We start from the raw sequence: 21,806 nt of genomic DNA on the forward strand, positions 1-21,806 counted from the left end.
AAACAAAATAAATACAAATACTCTAACGGGATTGGACTATAATCTAAGTTAATAAAGTGTTTATCGACAAAAATAAAAATTATCTTAAACTCATTATCACAATTTTATCTATTAAACTATAATATTATTATTCACAAATTTTTTATAAAATAATCTCACAAATCAATTTTGTGTCGCGTCGATTTACATGCGAAGCTTTGACGCGACCACTACGGCCACCTTCGTTTGAACCAATTCAGGTCCATTTTTTATCATCTCAGGTTACCCCCTCTCTCTTCAATTAATTGATCTAGGGCTTCATAATTACCCATTGAATCCACTAACAAATTCCTCTTTGTCCCTTAGATAAGCTTTCTGGCGTGATCAGACTTGTTACTTTTACAATCATAATTTTTAATTGAAAGAGATGAAGACATCGCTGAAGAAATTGCAGAAATTTGCGGCCCTGAGGCATGAAAAAAGAGCGCAAAAGAAACATCAATCTCTAGCAGACGACGAGCTCGCTCGAGCTACCCAGGTATATTTTTTTTGAGATTTTTTGGAAGCAATTGGGTGGTTTCGTTTCAAATCTTCTTGCTTGATTTGTGATATTGCTTGGAGTTTGACAAGTTTACGGAACCCGAAGATTTATATTTTACATTTTTCGTGCTGGGTGTGGGTTCGATCGTTGTATATTACAATATGGGACAAACTGTATGCGATGAAGAAAATGATCGTGTATCATGTTTTTTTTTACAATTTATGCTTCAATCTATACAGATTTGGGTTTCAAGTTTAATTGGTGATGGGTGATCTAATTTGCGACGTGATTGTAATTATATTAGTATGGGCAGCACGCTCGTTCATTTGATGATCGAACCACCTAAGAGAAGCAGTTAAACTCGCGATAGAACGACAGTAGTTTGTTAATAAAATTGTTCTTTTGGTTCAAGACCCACGCATACACAAACGAGTAGCTCTTTAAATGGTAAATGTTAGTTTGCAATGGTTGTGATTTTTAGAGGATAAGTTCATAAAACATCATGAAAATATGCATGGAAACGCCATTATAACATCCTAAAGACTACATATGATCCCTGTTAGTTGCATCACAGTACATGCAAAAAGTGTTGTCGGAAAGTTTATTTCTGGTGTAAGAGGTCGTGTTTTCAGTGGGAACAGGCGATGATAAATTTTATTGCATACATATAAGGGACCAGCTGGGAGGGATGGTGGAAGATGCATCTTAATGAATATTGTGGTCTCAGATCAATAGATACTTTTTTTTATAGCCAGTTTTAATTTCTCGTTTACAATTTTGTTTGTGTCATAATACTGCTCTTTTGCCTTTTACTTTCTGAGATGCTAACATATTGTTAAGCCAATTTTTCCCATTTTCAGGACATGATTGACATGAGAGAGTGCTATGATAGGTTACTTTCTGCAGCGGCAGCAACCGCAAACAGTGTATATGGTATACCATATATAAAAAGAAGTTTTTGTATTCTTCACCTTCCTTTTTGAAACTTCACTATGAATGATGTATGCAATTTTTTGGACAGCTGAATAGCTTTGGCTAATCAAAATATAATCTTTAATTATAAAAGCATGTTTTCTTTGATTGGTGTCTACTGTGCTTGTTCTGATTAAGATTTTGTTGGTGGAGTTTTTTCTTCATGAAAATAAGTGTTAGGAAGTTTTATTTTTATTTTTATCATTTTGAAACATAACCATAGCGAAGTCTTTGTTTGTAATTGTTCTCACCTCACTGTTTTGGACGAATCAACTGAAGAACACTGATGCTTTGGCAAGACATTATCTTCGTCATATTAAAAGGAGCCATATATTTTCTACTAATCCTTTTTAATTTAATTTACTATTACCTTGTTCTTGACTGCTTGATGTTGTCTCACCTACAGCGAGCAAGAAGGTGCATCATCTACAGATAGTTATCCTAACATGACTATTAGTTTATTGGAACATGTCCCGTAAAACCTGTTAATTCTCTCTGCACACTAGCCTTGGTCTCAGTATGCAAGTGTAAGCTTGCTTTAAGAGCTGAACATATCAATATCTTACATTTCTTCCTTGTATTTTATTTTCCTAATTTGAATATTTTGCTTCTCCTCACATTTTTTGGAATGAAAGTTATATTATCTTATTTCATGGAATACAATGGCATGCCCTCATAAATCCTTTCATTTTTAGAATTTTCAGAATCACTAAGGGAAATGGGTGATTGTCTTTTGGAGAAAACAGCGTTAAGTGATGACGAAGAAAGCGGTAAGATGAAATATAGTTATGTATATGATTGTTTAAAATTATTCTTATAATGGACAGTTATACCCAGTCAAAAGTTAGAATTTATGTAGAAATAACACAGGTGTTAATCTGTTCAGTGATTGTTACATTGAAGGTATTTGAAAAAGAAAATTCTTAACTCAAGCTCAATGATTGGTTATTTGAACAAAACTTTTGAAATTTAGGGGCCCTACTTGTTGCTTCTTGCTACCTACCGACTCAACAAGGGTGCCTTTCTGGGATATCAATCATATCCTTTGCCTTTTGCGTTCTGTTTTCATTAACTTAAGGAATTTGTTGTGGGAATGGAGATAAATATAGGATTTTGTGCCACATAAAGTATGAATAAAGTGTTCATCTTTCTTTCATGACCTATTCAACTTTTTACTTTGTGAGTAGGTCAACATGCAAGCTCGGGATATTAAATTGATTTGATGAAAAGCATAATTGAATTGAAGACATTCAAATCTCTACCATACTTCTCTTTTTTGTGTGCATAAAATGTTGATGTTTTATTTCATTTTCAGGACTAATTGTTCTTTGTTGTGCAGGAAAAGTTTTGTTAATGCTGGGTAAAGGACAGTTTGAACTCCAGAAACTTGTCGATAGTTATGTAAGTTAATTAGTGTTGCATATGATTAGTTTTTGTATCCTGAATTATTAGTTTTTATTTTGATTGTTGGATTTGTATTCCAGCGCTCACACATAGTCCAGACAATAACTGTTCCTTCAGAATCTCTTCTGAATGAACTTCATATAGTAGAGGTGAGCTTACATTGATCATGAATCATGGTGTTTTCCTTTTGTTGTCACATGTCATGATCAACTTCACAAGTCATTGCATTTTAACAGAAGAGATGCTTGTTTTGTGAGGAAGACAAGGGGCGGTGTTAGTCAGGGAGAGATGAATATTTCCTTTCTGCACCTATGCTTTTCTATTTTCCAGATTTAATATTTTTGTATTTTATTTAAGCACTGGAATCTCTAATTTGGTGCTCCCCCACATCCACCAAATGCATGACTGCAATTGGTTGTGCATGTTGTGAGGACTCGGTGCTAAAAAAATGTCATTTGCTTTTTTGTTGTGGTTTGTTTGTCACGTGGCTTGCAGTTCCTGGATCCACTTTCAAAAATAAAAATTCCAGAGGAGTCGTGTTATACATGTTGCTTCTATTTCTTATTTATGCCCCAGTTAAGACTTTCTACTTCGCTTTTCTCCTTCGTGCAGGAGATGAAGAGGCAATGTGATGAAAAGAGGTGTAAGATTTACTTCTTTTTTCTTTTTTGTCTTTTCTGTAGCATCTGTCCTCTCGACTAAGCCTCTTTCTCATATATAATTAACTTCCAGAGAAATATATGAAGAACTGATGAAGAAACAAAAAGAAAAAGGGAAGTTAAGAAATAATAAGGGAGAATTTTATAATTCGCACCAGCTGCAGGAAGCCAGTGATGAATACGATGAGGAAGCAAATATATTTGTATTCCGCATGAAATCTCTAAAACAAGGGCAATCTCGTAGTCTTCTAACACAGGCATCACGGCATCATGCTGCCCAGGTTTTTTCCCTGCTCTAAGAAGGCTACTGTCCTCCCTATTTTGTTACTAATATTATTATGCATGATACATGTTCCCTTTTTATGTCATTTTTGAAGTGTGGAGCTTCTTTTTTGCAACAGTTATGTTTCTTCAAGAAGGCAGTCAGATCTCTGGAAGCCATTGAGCCACATGTTAGATTGGTCGCTGAACAGCAACATATTGATTATCAGTTTAGTGCACTTAAAGATGATAGTAAGGTAGTTAATGATGTTGATGTTGACGATGACGACGATGATGAAAGTGATAGTAATGGGGACAGTGACATGGAAAATGGTTCCAAAGGACGTGACAATGGAGAATTGAGTTTTGGATTTGTCAGAAGTGGCCCACTGCAAGAAGTCTCTGCTTCAAAAAACTCAATGGAGGTACATTTTTTTACGTATCTTGATTATGAAACAGCCTTCCTACCTATTTTGTTCATGGAAAAAAGAATCTGGTGATATACTACTGCGCATGCCTTACGTGTTACCCAACTGGTCCAATTCACAGTTTTTTTGATTCATCTGAGATTGAGAAATTTGTGTTTAACATTGCGGAAATTCGTGTCATTTGGTTGTGTTGATTGCATTTTGTTTGGGAGAAAAGAGAGGTAGCCAGTAATTGAGCGCACAGGGATTTTTTTAACAATTTTAAGAAAAAACAGATAACGCTGAATGTGCTTTTTTTTCATAACAAACTACTACAATGATGAGAAAGCCTACTTCCGAGACCCATTCAAAGCAAACCAAACCATAAATTTTATTCTGTATGAAACCTATTTGTTAATATGTGGTATAATCAAGTCCTTAAACTTACTGGCCTACTTTGAGATACCATGCTGACTGATAATTGGATTTTTTTTTGGTTAACATATTGATTCCTACTCAATGAATGCACCAAACTCCCATAACCACGTAGGAGGTTCGAGGAGCAAACTTACATCACAGATTCGAGAAATGTTATCAGTTGACCAATCCATTAACAAAGTATTTGCAACAGATTATCCAACTTACCTGGATGAGTATCAGTGTACTAGGAAAATGATGAACCTGTTCACTTTAAATTTCTGAACAAATTCTATTAATATTTTGTTGGGATGTTGATAGTTTCGGCTAAGACTTTCTTTCGTTGTTACTTGATATTTATATCTTTATTTGCAGTTGGATAACAAAGATCCTACAAGTTCTCCAGACACTAAAATGCTTGCTGCAAGGGTAGATATATTATATATAAGTCCTATGTTTTTTTTACTTTTTTTTCCTTAATTGCTTGCTCCTCCAACTTCAGTGTGCTGGAAGGATGGTCATTTTTTGTGAACATAACTATTTTATGTTCTGTTTTCAAGTTAGGTTTCCATTTAATTTCTGTGTTTTGCTATTCACCTTTCTCCCCCTAGTTGTATCCCTCTGAATTTGTAATTAGTTACACAATCCTTTGGAAAGAAGTTGAAAGGATAAGCAGATAACAAGGAAGAAAACTGGTCTGTTGAGGTGGACTGCAACACTGGGCTGTTTTAAAGGAAATATATATGGGATGCTAACATTGAAATCTTATGGCAGCTGGTGTCATAGGACTCAAAGTCTAAGGTTCAAGTTGCGCTGTCTGTGTACATTGGTAAAAGTAGGGGGGAAACGCATAGACGTAATTGTGGTATTTATTTAATACATGAACTGTACGATAGTCATGTTCTGATTTGTTGGATTAAGTGAGTTCCATCTAGAAGGTATGACACCACAGTGGTCGAACTAGAATAAAGTGTCATATGGTTGCTATATAGGGATGATTTTGATTTATAAGCCAGGTCAACAATTTTTATGAAAGTAGGAAAATTTGTTTACCAGGTTTAAAAATCACATTGCCCCCTTCAACTAGCTAGAGAGACAAATATGAGTATAATGCATTTTAATATCTGTTTATCTGGTATGAGCCCACAATGAAAGAGGTTTAGTAGGTTGAATAAATATATGTTACCTAGGAAAGAACTGATTTGGTCTAGCGTCATATTTCAATATACCTTTTGCACTATGAATCAGGTCCCTTCTGTTTTTATAATTCTCTAACACCAGTTGCTTAATAATTCTACTTCTTGAATAATACATTTTTCCATACGTGTTTGCAGGTAATTTTACAAAATCCAAGTCAAAATTCTTTTTCCTTCCAAGGGGAAGCAAGGGGAATCAGTAAATCTGCCCCTCTCTTTCCTGCTAAGAAATTTGACCAGGTCGAGCGGACACAATTGCGACCTTCAGCATCCCGTAAGTTCATTTCTTATGTGCTTCCCACTCCTGACGAAGCAAAGAGTGTAGCTTCTAGGAAATTTGATAATGAAGCTTCCCAGACCAGAGAACCAACCATGAACCTGTGGCATTCGTCTCCTTTAGAGAAAAACAAGTACGAAAAATTTGGTGCAAATGAGAAATTATCTGGGCCAATCATTTTAGACACACATTCAGTACTCAAAGAGAGTAACAACAGAAAGCCAAGCCCGTTACCCCCTCCATTATCAGAAGGTCTCTTGTTTAAACAGGATGATCCTAGTATTGCATCCTATGCTAAGAAAGTCAAAAGACAAGCTTTCTCTGGTCCATTAACAGACAAGCCTTGGACTGCCAGCGGCCCAAATCTCTCTGCCAGTGGTCCAATTGCCTCATCAAGATATCCCCCGCCTTTTTCAGGTTCTTTACTGCGTACCCCATTCCCACTCCCAGCATCGACCCCTAAATTTTCTTCACGAGCTACACCTACTTTTGTATCATCCCCTAAAATTAGTGAGCTGCATGAGCTTCCTCGCCCCCCTTCTCATTTAGCTCCTAAAAGAACTGCAGACCGTATTACTCATTCGGGTCCCATAATGTCCAAAAGGTATGAACTGTCCAATGCACGATTAGTGACTACTTCAGCAGCATCAGCGCATCCAATGCCACCGCTAACACTACCTCGCAGCTACTCTATTCCTGCTGGAGGTTCAATGGAAATGGCATTGCGTGTTCCTTTAGAAGGTTCTCAAAACTCCAAGATAACAGATGTTTCTTCACCTCCTTTGACACCGGTCGACTCTCCGAGAATGTAGATTATTAGCCAGCGCTAATAGTTGAAGGTAATGCAATCAAATTATTGAGATAGAGCAAGTTAAAAATGAAAAAAGCTTTCTTAAGGCTTTTATTTATTTATTTTATGAAACTTGAGGATTTTTTTTAGGCTAATTTGGATGTGTTGTTGATGTACTCTAATTCATTTGTCGTGCAGCTGTGCGATTTGATGCTGATTTGAGACTAGATTTCCTAGGAAAGTTTCAATTGGATAGATTAATATAGATTCATACTTGTAACCAGCTGACAAAACTGTAAATTGCGTCTTTAAATTTTGTGAGTTACGAGGTATTTATCTTTTTGTTTCTAGGAGCAATTTTAACAGTAGCCTAAATTGTTCAGGTCTCGTGATGTTATAATTATCTCATATCGATAATTAAATTAATAAAAAAATCATTTATAAATTTAAGGAGGTCACTCCACTTAACAAGAAAATTTTTTGGGATAGTATTTTATTTTAGATTTATAATTTAATATTGATGTTCTCGTTGAGAGTTGAAATATCGGAAGAGATGGTTTAAAGTAAAACGTCGCGGATGTCTCCTTTTCAAGAGATCGACAATGTGATAATTGTTCCAGATCGATAATGTGATAAAAGTAGCCTAAATTTGGAAAAACAATTTAAAAATATATACATGTTTGATTTATAAATGTGAAAAAATAAATCATTATATTTTTAAGTGATCGATATTAAATTTAATTTGTAATTTTTATATATTATGTTAGAATATTTAACATAATTTTATAATTGAAAAAATAAATATAAAAAAATGAAATATTTGAAAAATAGCACAAATTTTGAATTAATTATTAGTATAGAATAGTCGTTGCATAAATTGAATAGCCAAAAATGTATCTGTTAAAAAAAACAGATCTCAATTAGCTACGTGTCAAACAATTATTTATATGGTACAGTGCCCAACACGAGGCCCGTTTTCTAACCAAGGTAATTTCACTCTCTGAATTTATCAACATAAACATAATTGCAACTCTTTACTATTGCCTTATCGACATGTTTCCATGAATTCTTTAACTAGAGTAAAAATTCCACGAGCCAACTTAAGAACGTGGATTCGTAGTTATGGATGTAATCGAAACGAATCGAGTCGAATATGATGAAATTTTGAAAGCTAGAATTAGTTATATTCGATTTTGAGCTCGATTCGAAATTCGAAAATTCTAATTTTTTTTCTCGAATTCGATTTGAATTAAAGCTCGAGTTGACTCGAAATATTCGAACATGTTCATATAATATTCGAATTATTGCTCGAAAATAAATACTCGAAAAGCTCGAAAATAATTTATTTAATACATAATTATATTATATTAACAAAATATTAAGTCTCGTGAACGACTCGTCAACTATCAAATAAAATAATTTGAGCTTGAGTTCGGCTCGAAAAAAGTTCTAACATGTTCTATTTCGATAAGCTCGATTACAAATCAAATATTTTTCGAGACATCTTGAAAAGTTCAAGTACCGATTCGATTCGTTTACACTTCTACTTGTAATGCTATAAGTAACGAGATTTGATAATTTGAGATTGCGTTTATATGGATGCGGCTAGGGGTGAGCATTCGGTCAATTCAGTTACCGATCGAACCGAATTAGCCATAATCGAACCGACCCGAAATATTTAGCCATAACCGAACCGACCGAATTAATTTTCATAACTGATGAAAACCGAACCGAATTAAAATTGGTTAATTATGTATGTAATTTTTTTTTAACATTATAGTTTACACAAATGCATAAAAATATAAATTTACACACATCACAAATATATAAGTTTTATTTGAACACAATTAATACATATTATATCGATTTTAAAATTAAAAATTAAAATATTTATAAAAATTGATAAATAAATTTTTTTATTAAATAAAATATTTATTATATCGGTTAATTCGGTTAACCGATTTCAAAATTTTGAAAACCGTAACCGAACCGAATTAACCTATATAACTGACTTTTTTTAATTGGAAAACCGAATTTCCGAAATAACCGAACCGGATTTCCGAATTAGCTCGATTCGGTTGATTAATTCGGTTTAACCGAAATCTTGCTCTAACCCAATATGCGGGCTTTGTTTGATCAGCATAGATCTCCCACTAATATAGCATATCATCTACCTGTGACAAATTCAATTTGTAGTAAAAAGAAACTTCTCGTTTTTACATTTATTTGCTCAATTTTTTTAAAAAAATTTACATTGAAGGAAAGCAAGGGTGAAAGTGGCGATCAGCAACTTTGAATCCAAAAGTTTGAGAAATTTATAGTATTCTAGACAAATTAACTCTGATAACTTCGAAGATGTCGTGGCCTTCAATTTTAAAAAATGTAAGTATAGCTCCCATTTATGTCTTAAAAGGGAATCAGCAACAAAAAATATAATTTCAAATCTTCCAACCATCTGCGAAATCTTTGCTACAAGTTTCATACTCGGTTTGGATTATCATCATGTACATCAAACATATAGTTAAAATAATGCATCCTATATTTATCGCAAAAAGTACAAGTAGACTTGTACAAAAATAATCGACCGCTCAATGGAAAAGGTAATACGTACCCAGTATCCATAAGTATTACAAGCTCGTAAGATAGTTTCAAAAGGCTTCAGTCAATTACATATGTTCACATTTGGATGCATGAACACACATTAGGATTTAATCTACATGAGATCACCACACGAGTAATATCATACATACAAGGAGAAGAATTACAAGGCAAATAATGGACACGTCGAGTCACGCAGGCAAAGCAAAGCTCTGTTGTGCCCATTGTGGTGGATCCATCACGAGACATGGATCTGATTTCTCAAATTCAGCAACCTGGCAAATCAAAGAAACAAGACATGTTCATTTTCCGTTTCCTTTTTCTTTTTTGATTATAGGATAACCATGTTTAGAGAAAAATAAGATTTTTACCTTCTCATTGCAGCTTGGACAGTAATGGTATTTGTGCCATAGACAATCCATAGAAGGGCACAGAAAACATACCCCAAGCATCATTGGCATCATACAACCAACAAAAGCCGCTAGACTTGGTTTTGACCTAGAGCATGAGAGAAAAGGTAAGATGAGGAATAGGAACCGTGATGGTAAAACGCAATCAGAACAAATGAAGTTCAGGCAGTACAAGAAATCCATCATCTTTTATCATATTGAACTATAGTCAAGTCTTATCCGGAATCAAATATCATTAAACTATCAGTCATACAAAATATGAATCCCTTGAAGCCGAAATTCTTAAACCCGAGTGTTCTATGAGACACAGTTCATTGCGAAGCATGGGTACGGTTTTAGGCTGTAAGATAATGCAAATAACTTCTGTCCTCGCTAAGACAATAGCTGGAGTGAAATTAAATCGGTAGATGATGTTTTATAGTTTCACCACTTAAAATTAGGCAACCCCTGTATAGTCAATGCTTGGGCAACTGTCTTTTTATGTCACCAATCCCATGTTAATTTTCGTATGGTCCCTGTTCTTGTTGTTGCAACTTAGATAAGAATTTTCTAGTATGTTAAGTTCCACCGACGTGATTGTAATGTGTAAATCAACTTAACGCATAATCCTTAACAATTTCAAGGGAAAATCAAATAGAAAAGTTTCAACATCAGCAACAATCAATATAGATCCAATTACAGCAAATTACACAACTGGAGCTACGGAGAACAAAAGTTCCCAACTTTGACTCTCGTTCAAATTTCAAGTAATCGGATCAAATTCCTCAAAAAAAAAAAAACTTAAGATCGTGGCTGTCAGAAGAAATTCGAGAATCTTACTTGACAGTGGTGATCCCAGAGCCACCGCAATAAACGCACTGAAATGGAGCAGGGGTATCTCGGTAAATAGTCTGTTGAATAGGAATGCCCTTGGGGTCTCCGACGAAGGCGTTAGGAGGGATCGCACCAGCCTGATGAGGATTTTCTCCGATGTAGTACTGCTGGGGCATCGGCGCCTGGTACGCCGCGTTGTAGGGAATCCCGACCGCCGGCTCATCGTTCTTTGAAGGCTTATCCATGATAATCTCTCCGGTGATTCGATTTTCTGGTACGGGAACATATACCAAGGAATGCGAGTTTACATCTTTATATGCTAAGTCGTGTTACTATTCAATACGCGTTTAGTGTCTCGTTGACGTTTGAATATCAAGTGGTTTCTAGGCCTTAGAAGCCCGGGGTTGACCACATTTTTGGGCCGGCCCAATTATATTTATCACGGTTGAGATTGTTCAGAGGCCCGAATTATTGGAACGAGTTCGATTATTACTTTTCCTCGTAACAGTGACAGGAATTTGGTGTGGTCTAGTTTTGTTTCTTATTTTTTTATTTATTATTTTAAAATTACAGTTTAATTTCTTACTATTTTTCATAATTATAGTATGATCTTCATTCAAAATTTCAGTTTAGTTTATCACTAATTTATACAATTATAATATGACCCTCGTTTGATATAAAGAAAATTAGTTATAAAAAATTTCAATAGTTCATTTATACTATATTATTAAGTGTGAGACTATTATTAGAGAATACAAAAATATTTAATTTCATAATTATTCTTCTTACCATACTAAAAATCTTTATGATATCACTCCATATTTTACATATAAAAAAATTATTAACAAAACTTCATTTTCAAATTGAACGACTCTTCTAAATTGAAAATAATTCCGTATTAATTATTGTATCATTGTTTACTGAATCTAATTCTCGAGACTCTGTCCTAAAACAAAAAATAAGATGCCATATAAGTGGTAAGTCGCAGCCTCTCTCGTTAAAGAGTATGTCTCTTATGAGACAGTTTCACGAATCTTTATCTGTGATACATGTTAACCCAACTGATATTGACAATAAAAAAGTAATACTCTTAACATTGGATGACCCAAATAAGAGATTTATCTCACAAAATATGACCCGTGAAACCGTCACATACAAGTTTTTGTGCTGGTTAAATATAATCAATTTTGTTTAAAATATGTAACGTGATATATTTTTTTCAAAAATAATGTTTGGAATTTTATTTTCTCGGGTTTTCTTTTATTTTCTTTTAAAAGTATAGAAAGATATTTCTAGAAATAAAATTTAATGTATCATTGGAGATTTTTTTAAAAAATGAATGGTAAAGATTTCTCAATTTTAAAATAACAAAATAGAATAGCACATATGACATATATGTTATAAATAATATTAAAATCAGAGTTAGTAGGTCTCTTGTTAGACATAGGTAAGTAATATTTTTGTATTAATAATCTAAATAAGATATTCATCCTACTTGAAACTATCTCACCAAACTTTTGTAAATTGGAGTTATGCGGAGGAAAATGGTAGCCTTAATTATGACAAAAACGAATAAGACACTACAAATTAAAAAACATTAAGGCAAGGAACAGAAGAATGGGAAGCAGCAGCGACTGGTAGCCCACTTTCTTTCTGTACACATATACGTATGTGTGTGTGTGTATATATATGGTATTGCAGGTTATCGTGCTATGTGCGATAAAGGAATGAATGGGGAAGGCAAATATTAATTATATCTGAACATGCTCGTTGCGAGTATTTTATTCATTGTCTGCTGAAATGAAAAAGCAAATGTAGAGGGAGTAAAATAAAAAGGACAACAAATCAAAGAGCGAAGGAATAAAATACAGTAGTGTGTGTATGTGAGAAATATTGTTAATCGGACACGGAGATGGACACGGTGAGTTCTCGGTATTAATACCCACTCATTGTATCCACTTTCTTTCATACAAATGAAGCGACACTGTTTAATAAAATACAGTATTGTGTGTATATGTGAGAAATATTGTAAATCGGGTACGGAGATGGACACGGTGAGTTGTCATTTATACATGTTCATTGTACCCACTTTTTTTATACCAATGAAGCGATACTCATAATTAATTAAATATATAATTTAGATATATTTCAACAAATTTAACATATGAATGTCATTTTATCGATATATCCGAAATGTTACCACATATCAATATTATAAATATATATATATATATATAAAGATGGGTATTTGGTGGCAGACATTTTCAGTCCAATAGTTCAGAATATAGATTCCAGCAAGTTTATTGTTTAAGCGCACAAACGTTTTAAAAAGTAAAAATTAAAAAGCAGTACGGTCCTTTCGCTTGTGAGGAATGATGAAACCCGACACCAGTCATGTCTATAATGTTAGGATTAATTTTTAATGATATTTCTTTTAGATTAATCTCACGTACAGCTACACTATTCAATGTGACTAATTATTATTTAATCAAGGCTCTTAAATTAATACTCCAATTGTTGTTATTTTAATTTAATATCTTTCGATTCGATACTAACAGCAAAATTGTTAAATCATGCAAGACCCCGGAAGTTAGATGAAAGCCAAATCAACCATTATATAATAATCATAAAACAAATTTTACCAAAGTTTTCTAATATTGGGCGTCACTTCTTTGAAGAACGAAGATAATGATAATTCTAGTAGAGCTTTAAATGGAGCAAGATCAAGGGTTGTTCAACAGCAACACATGAAATATAAACACATAATCGATCGAGTGAACGTGTTGGTTTGTGGCCGGGGACAACCGTTGAATCGGAGCGTTACATGAATATTTTTGTATAAAAAGTATAGTGATCATCTTAAAATTTCAAAAAATATAATAATTTATATGTTAAGAATTATATGATCATTTGAAATTTCAAAAGTATAATTAAAGATAAATATATATTTTGTTAGGATATGGTGGTTATAATTTAAATACAAATTTAATAAGATAATTAGAAGTTTGATATGAAAATTACTAATAAATCAACACTATCAAAGTTACATAATAACAAATATCACAAAAATTCTTTTGAAACTGTGTCACATATCAATTTGGCAAAAACTTGTGTGAGACGGTCTCACGGGTCATATTTGTGAGACGGATCTCTTATTTGGTTCATCAATGAAAAAGTATTATTTTTTATGCTAAGAGTATTACTTTTTATTGTGAATATGAGTAGGGTTGACTCGTCTCACGTATTAAGATTCGTGAGACGGGCTCACATGAGACCAACTCTATCAATTTTATGATACAAATCTCTCATTCGACCTAACTCACGAAAAAAATATTACTTTGTATGTCAAAATTATTATTTTCCTGATAGATGTGAATCGAGTTGACGCATATCACGTATATAAATATTTGAAAATGTCTAACAAGATATCAACTCAATAAATATCAAGAAAGATACAACTGTAAAGAAACTTTTATTGCACATTAACACATGCAATTAGTTAGCATAATGCACTCAAGTTAATATAGTAAATAGTAAGTATAGATATAGCTAACGCTAACTGATCAAATATATAATTGGTACTAAAATTTATTCATTTATCAAATATAAATTGAAATAAATACAAGACTCACCATATACTAGATCTATGTACCAAATTATTTGGACAATTTTAATGCAACTATATATACATAGTTTTGTAGAATAACAATGATTATAAGATAATTAATAAGCCACGGGCCTCATTATACAAATCTAGGTAACCAAGTCTAAAGAGTCCGTACAAGGGTCGATCAACAAGGTGGGTTGCTTCCATCCTACATGTAATAGTACTATCTCATGATAGAATTAAGAGCTTAAATTTAACCACATATAAATGAGGTCCACTAATTTTTTTAAAATCATATATGTGTATGAATCTTGTCCATCTAAATTTTGTAAGACAGTGAACTCACATATAGGATCGAAACAACGAGGTGGAGGATGGAGCGTGTGCTTCAATGACCCTTACAAGTCCTCGGCTTCCAAGGACCGACATGGTTTTCGTTCCTATTAAATATTAATCTACTCTAAATTTTTATAATAAAAAACATAACATTGAATATTAGTATATAATGAAATGATTTATAAGTTTAAAAAAAATAAAGAACATTGGGAAAAAATATTTGGTGTTCAAACCCCAATATTATTCCCTTCCCCCACCTTGTGTTTTTACCCTCATCCACTTTCCCCATTTTGCAACACAAATCTCCTTTTTCCCCCTCTCTCTCCATTTTTCTTACTCTCTTTCATTTGTTTCTTGATGTGAATATTTGCGATCAATTTCTTTTGTGGGACTTGATTGAAATGGCAACACCAAACATGGATACAATCACAGCATCTTTGGAGAGATCCCTTCAAAATTGTTCCTTGAATCACCAACAGAGCAGCAGCATCGGCGGCAGCGGCGGCGGTGGTCCGCCGCACGGCTCAGATTCTCTGGGAGATCCCTCTTCGGTCGCCGTCTCGGCTTTGGCCACCGCCGCGTTAGAACTCAATTCAGAAACCTCGCTGCCTACCCATTGGGAACAATGTCTCGACTTAAAGGTGAGAAAATATTTAAGATCCCTACCATTATTGTGATGTTATTTTGTCTTTTATTGGCTTTTGTACGACATTTAATGCCACAAACCTTAACAGATCTTAATTTATTTCACCTCTGTTATCTGTTTCTTGTGCCGAAAAGCTTCGATTCTTTAATGGTAGTTATTTATGATGCTCTTTGTTCATTTATTCCTCATTCACTGCACTTTTTTTTTTCCCAATATAACATATATTTTGCGGCACCAACCCTTTTTCTTTCGTAAAAAGCTCACATTTTTCCCCAAAAAAAAAAAAGCCTGGAGAGGAGACAAGTTTTTTCTTGCTCAGAGGTCATTTTACATGCATTTTCTTGAAAAGATTGATGGTGCAAGTCTTCTTGGTTCTGCAATACAGACAGGCGAAATATACTTCATAAATTGGAGGACAGGCATGAAATCAACGGAAGATCCCCGGTCAACGGCGGAGTACGGCGACGGTTACTACTCGGAAGACGACTGCAGCTCGTATGACAGTGACGGGTCTTCCTCAGAATCATCTCCTTCGAGAGGGAAATGGAGTGGTAAAAACAATGATAAACAAGATTTCTACTGTCAAGAAAACCTCGAAAAAGAGAAGAAAAATAATAGTAGTAGTAATATCAACTCGAATAATGTGCTTGTGGTGGCCGGATGCAAGAGCTGTTTAATGTACTACATGGTGCCCAAACAACTCGAAATCTGCCCAAAGTGCTGTGGTCAACTCCTGCACTTTGATCGATCCGAAAATGGCTCCCCGTGAATCGTTTATGTTATTTGTTCTTTTCTCAAAACAATTTTTTTTTCTTTTTCTTCGAAAGAAACTTTGGTGGAGTGCTAATTAAGCATATTGGATGACGTTGTCGAGCTATGAAAATTTACCATTTCTTTCAACTTTTCTATCACTATTTTCCCGTCATGTTGTTGTTCTTTATGATATATTTTTGTGCATTTATGGATTAATAATTACCTCCTTTTTTATATATAAAAAAAGGGAAGATTAGCTTAAAACATCCCAGCTATAGTCAACTGCTAGACAGGCGGAATCACAAGAGAGAAATAATGGTTTGTTTTGTTTTGTTTTGTTTCCATGATTGACAAAATTCATATCATCCATGAATCTGAAAACATGTGTTGTTTTTTTACATTTTATTTTTTTTATAAAAGGTGGTATTTTTCACTCACACCCTAGATTTTCAGGAAAAATGGGATGTATACTGGATGTTTAAACGAGGTTGTTGCAAGATACAATTGACTCCTACAACATTTTCCATTTCTAGATTAAAATCGATTAGGCACGAAATCGTGTTTGCGCGAGCCTGATTCGAATAGGGATGTCAATGGGTCTATGTTTTACCCAGATCCGCAAAGGACCCGCGTGTATGGGGTAGGTTTGGGCATACTAAATGGGTTAGGCAAAAACTTGTGTGAGACGGTCTCACGGGTCGTATTTGTGAGACGGATCTCTTATTTGGATTATCCATGAAAAAGTATTATTTTTTATGCTAAGAGTATTACTTTTTATTGTGAATATGAGTAGGGTTGACCCGTCTCACAGATTAAGATCCGTGAGACGGTCTCACATGAGATCTACTCAATGGGTTATGGGATGGGTCTCGGGTCCAATTTTTCAGACCCGTATGGATATGGGGCGGATCATAGGGTACTATAATACCCGCTCCATATATATGGATATAAATATTTTAGAGTTTTAGTTTTATTAATTTTCATTTTTTTAGTAGCTCACCTCAACCATAACGATCTTGACTATTCCTATGTCAAGTGTTACATTTGAATCTGCTTTTAGCAATAGTAGAAGAATAGTTAATCCTCATCTTAGTAGACTTAAATATTGCATATTCGCTGATTTTGTATTGATCTATTTAAATTATGTTATGACTTATTTTTGGGGATTTTAAGTTTTTTGGAGAGCTAGTAACATTTTTTATTTAATTCTTTATGTCGTGAAAATACTTTGTTTGTTATTATTAAATGTGGTCGAAGACATAAATTACACAATGTTGTATTTAGAGGCTTATCTGTTTCATAATTCAGTCATGTGAGAAGAAATATTATTTTTTTATTCTAAAAAAATTCGGGTCTCATGGGTCTACCCGGCCCCGTTTCGTATTCGAGGTGGGGTGGGTCCGAAATATATTTAACCGGGGTGGGGCGGATAATGGGTCAAAGTTTTTTTTTTCATGGGAGGGTTTTGGGTTTAGCCAAACCCGCCTCATACCCGTCCCATTGACATCTCTAGATTCGAAGCGTGACAATATCTCCAGTTACGACGGATTAATATCTTATCATTAAAATTTGTTTTTCAGTTTATATTTCACTATAGTCATAGAATAGAGGTGCTATGGAAAATAGTATTTGAGAAAGAAAATATTGGTGTTTAGCAAGATTGTTATTAGGTTATATTAGTCTCACTTGATGACAGCATAACTAGTATTGAATAAATCATAAAAATTCAGTCTGCATTGTACATTGTTTTTTAAGACTAAAATTTTAGTTTTTATAAAACAAATGCAAGATTTGTCAATTCAAATTGAAGATAAGAGATTGTGAAATTACCAAAGTTAACTTTGGTATCATCTACAGATAGATACACAATGCTAGCTAAGTCATTGCTGACCTCACCAGAACATTGGACTCGGGAACAATCTGGCTTATAATGAAGAAGCCCGGAAATAGAGGAATCAAGTTCAGCCCACTGAAGGCCCAAAATTGAACTAGGAAAGCCCCAGCCTGGTGAGATGAGAAAACTTCAAAAAGTGATGCATGGACATGGTTTCTTACTTTTTGACTTTTTTGAATCGATTTTTAAAATAATATCCATTTTTATATGGATTTTAATATTTTTGTATCAGTTTTTCTTTCTAAATTGTTTTCGAAAGTAAAGTTGCAGACCAAATTAAATGATTTTATTTCGAATTTGATATGCTCTTGTAAAAATTTAGGCTCGGTTAATAAAAAAAATATCGGTGTGAACATTTTTAACCGATTGAACGCTTACTCCTACTTCGACAATTTACAAAAGTTGTCTTGGATAAGATCCCAGATCAAATTTGATCACGATTTGAGGTGATTTTCCACAGAATTGTTAGGATTTGACTTACCATAAAACGATCAACATAACATATTAATTTCACGCGAATGTCTGTCAAAAATTTCCAACCTCTTTTCCCATATCTCAACTCCAACTAATAATTTTATCTCTAACTACTTTAGCTCAAAAGTTTCTTCTCAAAACTTGGAATAAAAAAAATACATTTATTTTAATTTCAATTCTAGCATTGAAAACATGTAAAAAATTACAATTTTTCCTCTCATTATAAAATAATATTTAGTTATTGTAAAGTTTCAAAATTAATATATGAACCAATTTAAAGAGAGAAAAAACACGATTAAAGTTTTTCATAACTCTCAAATCAGAGTAGGTCTCATGTGACACCGTCTCACGGATCTTAATCTGTATCCGTGAGACGGGTCAACCCTACCCATATTCACAATAAAAAATAACAATCTTAGCATAAAAAGTAATACTTTTTCGTGGATGACTCGAATAAGATATCCGTCTCACAAATAAAACCCGTAAAACCGTCTCACATAAGTTTTTGCCTTCAAATCAACCAAAGCCGAAAATTCAGCCCTATCCCAAGTAAACATTGGAAAGCTGACAGTGGGTGAAAGGTTGGAGCCGAGGAAGCTAAGCTAATTTTATTTTATATGATGTGATTCAAATACCGTTGAGTTCAAGTATTTCCTTATGCGAGCAACTTAACGTATGTGAAAATAAAAGAAGATATTTCGATACAATTTCAAATACTAAAAAGACTAACAGTGTGTTTGGCAATCAGGATTTGAGAGAATTTCGTGGGATTTGAAATTGGATTTGGAAATTCAAGTATTTGAAATTCCATTTGGTGTTTGGTTTAAAATTTAAAAATGGTATTTACAAATCCATTTCTTGTTTGGAGAAAAAAAGATTCGAATTTGGAATTTTAAAATTTTACTAAACTACCCTTAGAAATCATATAAACATAAGTAACTAAAAAAAGTTTAGAAATTAATATTTTTTCTCTATTATTTGTATTTGTAAATTCAAAAATTAAGTATTATTTATTAATCATAGTGCACATAAAATAATAATTAAAAAATCATCAAACAACTTCAAACTTTAACATGAAATTAATTATTAAACGTAAAAAGAAGCTTTGATAATTAGTATAATTTTTATTATATTAATCAGTAAATAACACAAGAAACTTATAAAATTTAAACGAAATCTTTCAACTTCTAAAAAAAGTTAAAAAGGAAAAAAAGTCTAATCATTTAGAAACTTTTGGTGGAGAATGATGTGTTGGATAAAAAAATAATTTTATGTTTTTAAAATCCAAATCCCACCAAATCTTATCAAATTTGATGGGATTTGGATAGACTTGTGGAAATCCTATGAAATCTTAAGCAAATTCGAATTTTTTTTTTTTTTAACATCTTGCCAAAAAGTAAAAATAGGATTTTGAAATCCAAATCCCATGAAATCCTCTCAAATCCTGGTTGTCCAAACATACTGTAAAAGAGTAGGTATCTTGTGAGACACTCTCACAAATCTTTATCTGTGAGATAGGTCAACCCTATTGATATTTACCATAAAAAGTAATACTCTTAGAATAAAAAGTAATATTTTTTTATGGATGACCCAAATAAGAGATCCGTCTCACAAAATACGACCCATGAGACTGTCTCACACAAGTTTTTGCCTACTAAAAAAGCCGTAACGAAAAACTAATTATTTGTTATTAAAAAAAAACATAATTGAGTTTAAATTTTTAAATTTCTTTCACGTTGATTTGTTCTTTGTTATCAGGGATATAACATGGGTCAAATTTGTCGAAACAAATTAACTTGAGCACACATAAAATATTTGAGATATAAAATATGGAATTTGGACGATTACAGCTGAAATCAAAGAAGATTATGCCGGAGAAAATAAAGGAGAATTAGTTATTAATTCGATCAAGTTGTTTCCTTCTGTCGTAATAAAAGCTGTATAAAGAACAAAAGGTGCTTTAGAAATTACATAATTGGTTTCACTAAAAATAATTTTATGATCAAGTTCTTATCTTCTGCTGCAATAAAATCAAGAGAAAGAACAAAAGGCACTTTCAGAAATTACCCAATTGGATTTACAAAATATAATTTTTAACCGATGCAGAAGTTTCACGGATAATAGTTAAAATTGTCCTCTAAGTGGTCATATAAGTATTCAATTTTGATTTTTTTCTCATGTTAAATTAGGTTGTGTTTTGGTTTATGTTCCTATTTTTATAGAGTAACGACGTTGACGTGACATCAGACAGGCCAACCAAGCTGATTGACTTAGATATACGAAATACATCGCCCCTGAGTATATATTACGATGTTCAATATTAGAGAGGGTTATATGTCAAAATCTTGGTAAAACAAATATATGTCACAACCGATGCAACGAAAAATGCTCAACATTTTATAAAATTCATGATCATGTGAAACGAAATGTATTAAATTATCTAGATATTGGAATCGAAACAGTGACAAAAAGCCCGATCTTCCAAAAGGAATTGACATTTCAGCAATGGCAGACAGGTAATGGAGAATATTAATGGTCCACCACCAGCCTCAAGAAGAAAAGAGAACAAAGCATCCTTTTGCTTCAAAAACAGACAAAGGAATCTTGGCCAGAAAGGTCTGAAAATATTGTTCAATATCCAAGGACAACAGATAATACTGGGGAAGAGACTGTACACAGGCAAAACAAGGAACTTGAGATATTTTTTTCTTTATTTTTTTACCATGGAATCTGATTTCACTGTAGGTTGGTGTTTACCGAATAAAATCTTGAACTAACGCAATAGTCTACTAACCATATTAGTTAGATAAACCGCACTTGTCGTCAGACTCGTCCAAAAAAATGTTAGTTGAAAGAATAATCAAACTCCTGGTATCCGAATTTTTTTTGGATGTCTCGGGTTTTTTAACCTGCTTCTAATTCCGCTCACAGTGAGCTGAAGATTATGCTACTAGCCAAAGAGGCACTGTCACAAGATTAATTTTCATGCCGAGTAATTTTTTTGTTGTTATATAGTTACGTATCACTTAGAATTTAATATTTGACAATTTAAGTTTAAAATTACATTTTCAAAGATTTATTAAATCGAACAATTAATCGTAGGATAGTGATGTTGCATGTACAATTTTAGATAAAAATAACCTTTTACAGTGGGTGAGTGCAGACGTAGGGTAGGTGGGGGACTGATTTTGTTATTTGTAGGAGAATTGGGTTAATTTAACTGAAACTGTAATTTGGGCTGAATGAGATCCGTAACCCCCCGAAGCCAAAACATGTCCATCTATCCACATAGTTCGAGCCCATAACTTGTTTGTTTCAGCCCAGTTTAGATACTTGGCTCATAGAAAATTGGTCCATATAAAAGGTGATCCA

At 33.4% G+C, this 21,806-nt stretch overlaps 3 protein-coding genes across 5 annotated transcripts; 2 read left to right on the forward strand and 1 right to left on the reverse strand.

Annotated features, from left to right (window-relative positions):
* Nucleotides 1-201: 201 nt before the first annotated feature.
* LOC140815907 (uncharacterized protein At2g33490-like) lies at nt 202-7,309 on the forward strand. Of its 3 annotated transcripts, none has more exons than XM_073174936.1 (11): nt 203-517; nt 1,381-1,453; nt 2,197-2,262; nt 2,832-2,893; nt 2,977-3,045; nt 3,509-3,537; nt 3,629-3,836; nt 3,957-4,241; nt 5,016-5,069; nt 5,975-6,952; nt 7,102-7,309. In XM_073174936.1, exons 1-10 carry the CDS (start codon nt 407-409, stop codon nt 6,923-6,925), a joined length of 1,908 nt encoding a protein of 635 aa, XP_073031037.1. In that variant the 5' UTR covers nt 203-406; the 3' UTR covers nt 6,926-6,952; nt 7,102-7,309. The 3 variants fall into 3 exon arrangements, with proteins under 3 accessions (XP_073031038.1, XP_073031037.1, XP_073031036.1); XM_073174935.1 differs by having other exon boundaries at nt 204-517; nt 2,188-2,262; XM_073174937.1 differs by lacking the exon at nt 5,016-5,069 and having other exon boundaries at nt 202-517; nt 2,188-2,262.
* Nucleotides 7,310-9,151: 1,842 nt separating this feature from the next.
* On the reverse strand, nt 9,152-11,016 carry LOC140817190 (GSH-induced LITAF domain protein). Its single transcript, XM_073176827.1, has 3 exons — nt 10,731-11,016; nt 9,873-9,999; nt 9,152-9,776 (listed from the first exon to the last, which is right to left on the reverse strand). Exons 1-3 carry the CDS (start codon nt 10,967-10,969, stop codon nt 9,693-9,695), a joined length of 450 nt encoding a protein of 149 aa, XP_073032928.1. The 5' UTR covers nt 10,970-11,016; the 3' UTR covers nt 9,152-9,692.
* Nucleotides 11,017-14,910: 3,894 nt separating this feature from the next.
* Nucleotides 14,911-16,227, forward strand: LOC140816392 (protein CURLY FLAG LEAF 1-like). Its single transcript, XM_073175625.1, has 2 exons — nt 14,911-15,308; nt 15,699-16,227. The coding sequence occupies exons 1-2, from the start codon at nt 15,069-15,071 to the stop codon at nt 16,080-16,082; spliced, it is 624 nt and encodes a 207-aa protein (XP_073031726.1). The 5' UTR covers nt 14,911-15,068; the 3' UTR covers nt 16,083-16,227.
* The last annotated feature ends 5,579 nt before the right edge of the window (nt 16,228-21,806 follow it).

Source organism: Primulina eburnea, chromosome 16, assembly GCF_022965805.1.
Source record: "Primulina eburnea isolate SZY01 chromosome 16, ASM2296580v1, whole genome shotgun sequence".
Lineage (NCBI taxonomy): Eukaryota > Viridiplantae > Streptophyta > Magnoliopsida > Lamiales > Gesneriaceae > Primulina > Primulina eburnea.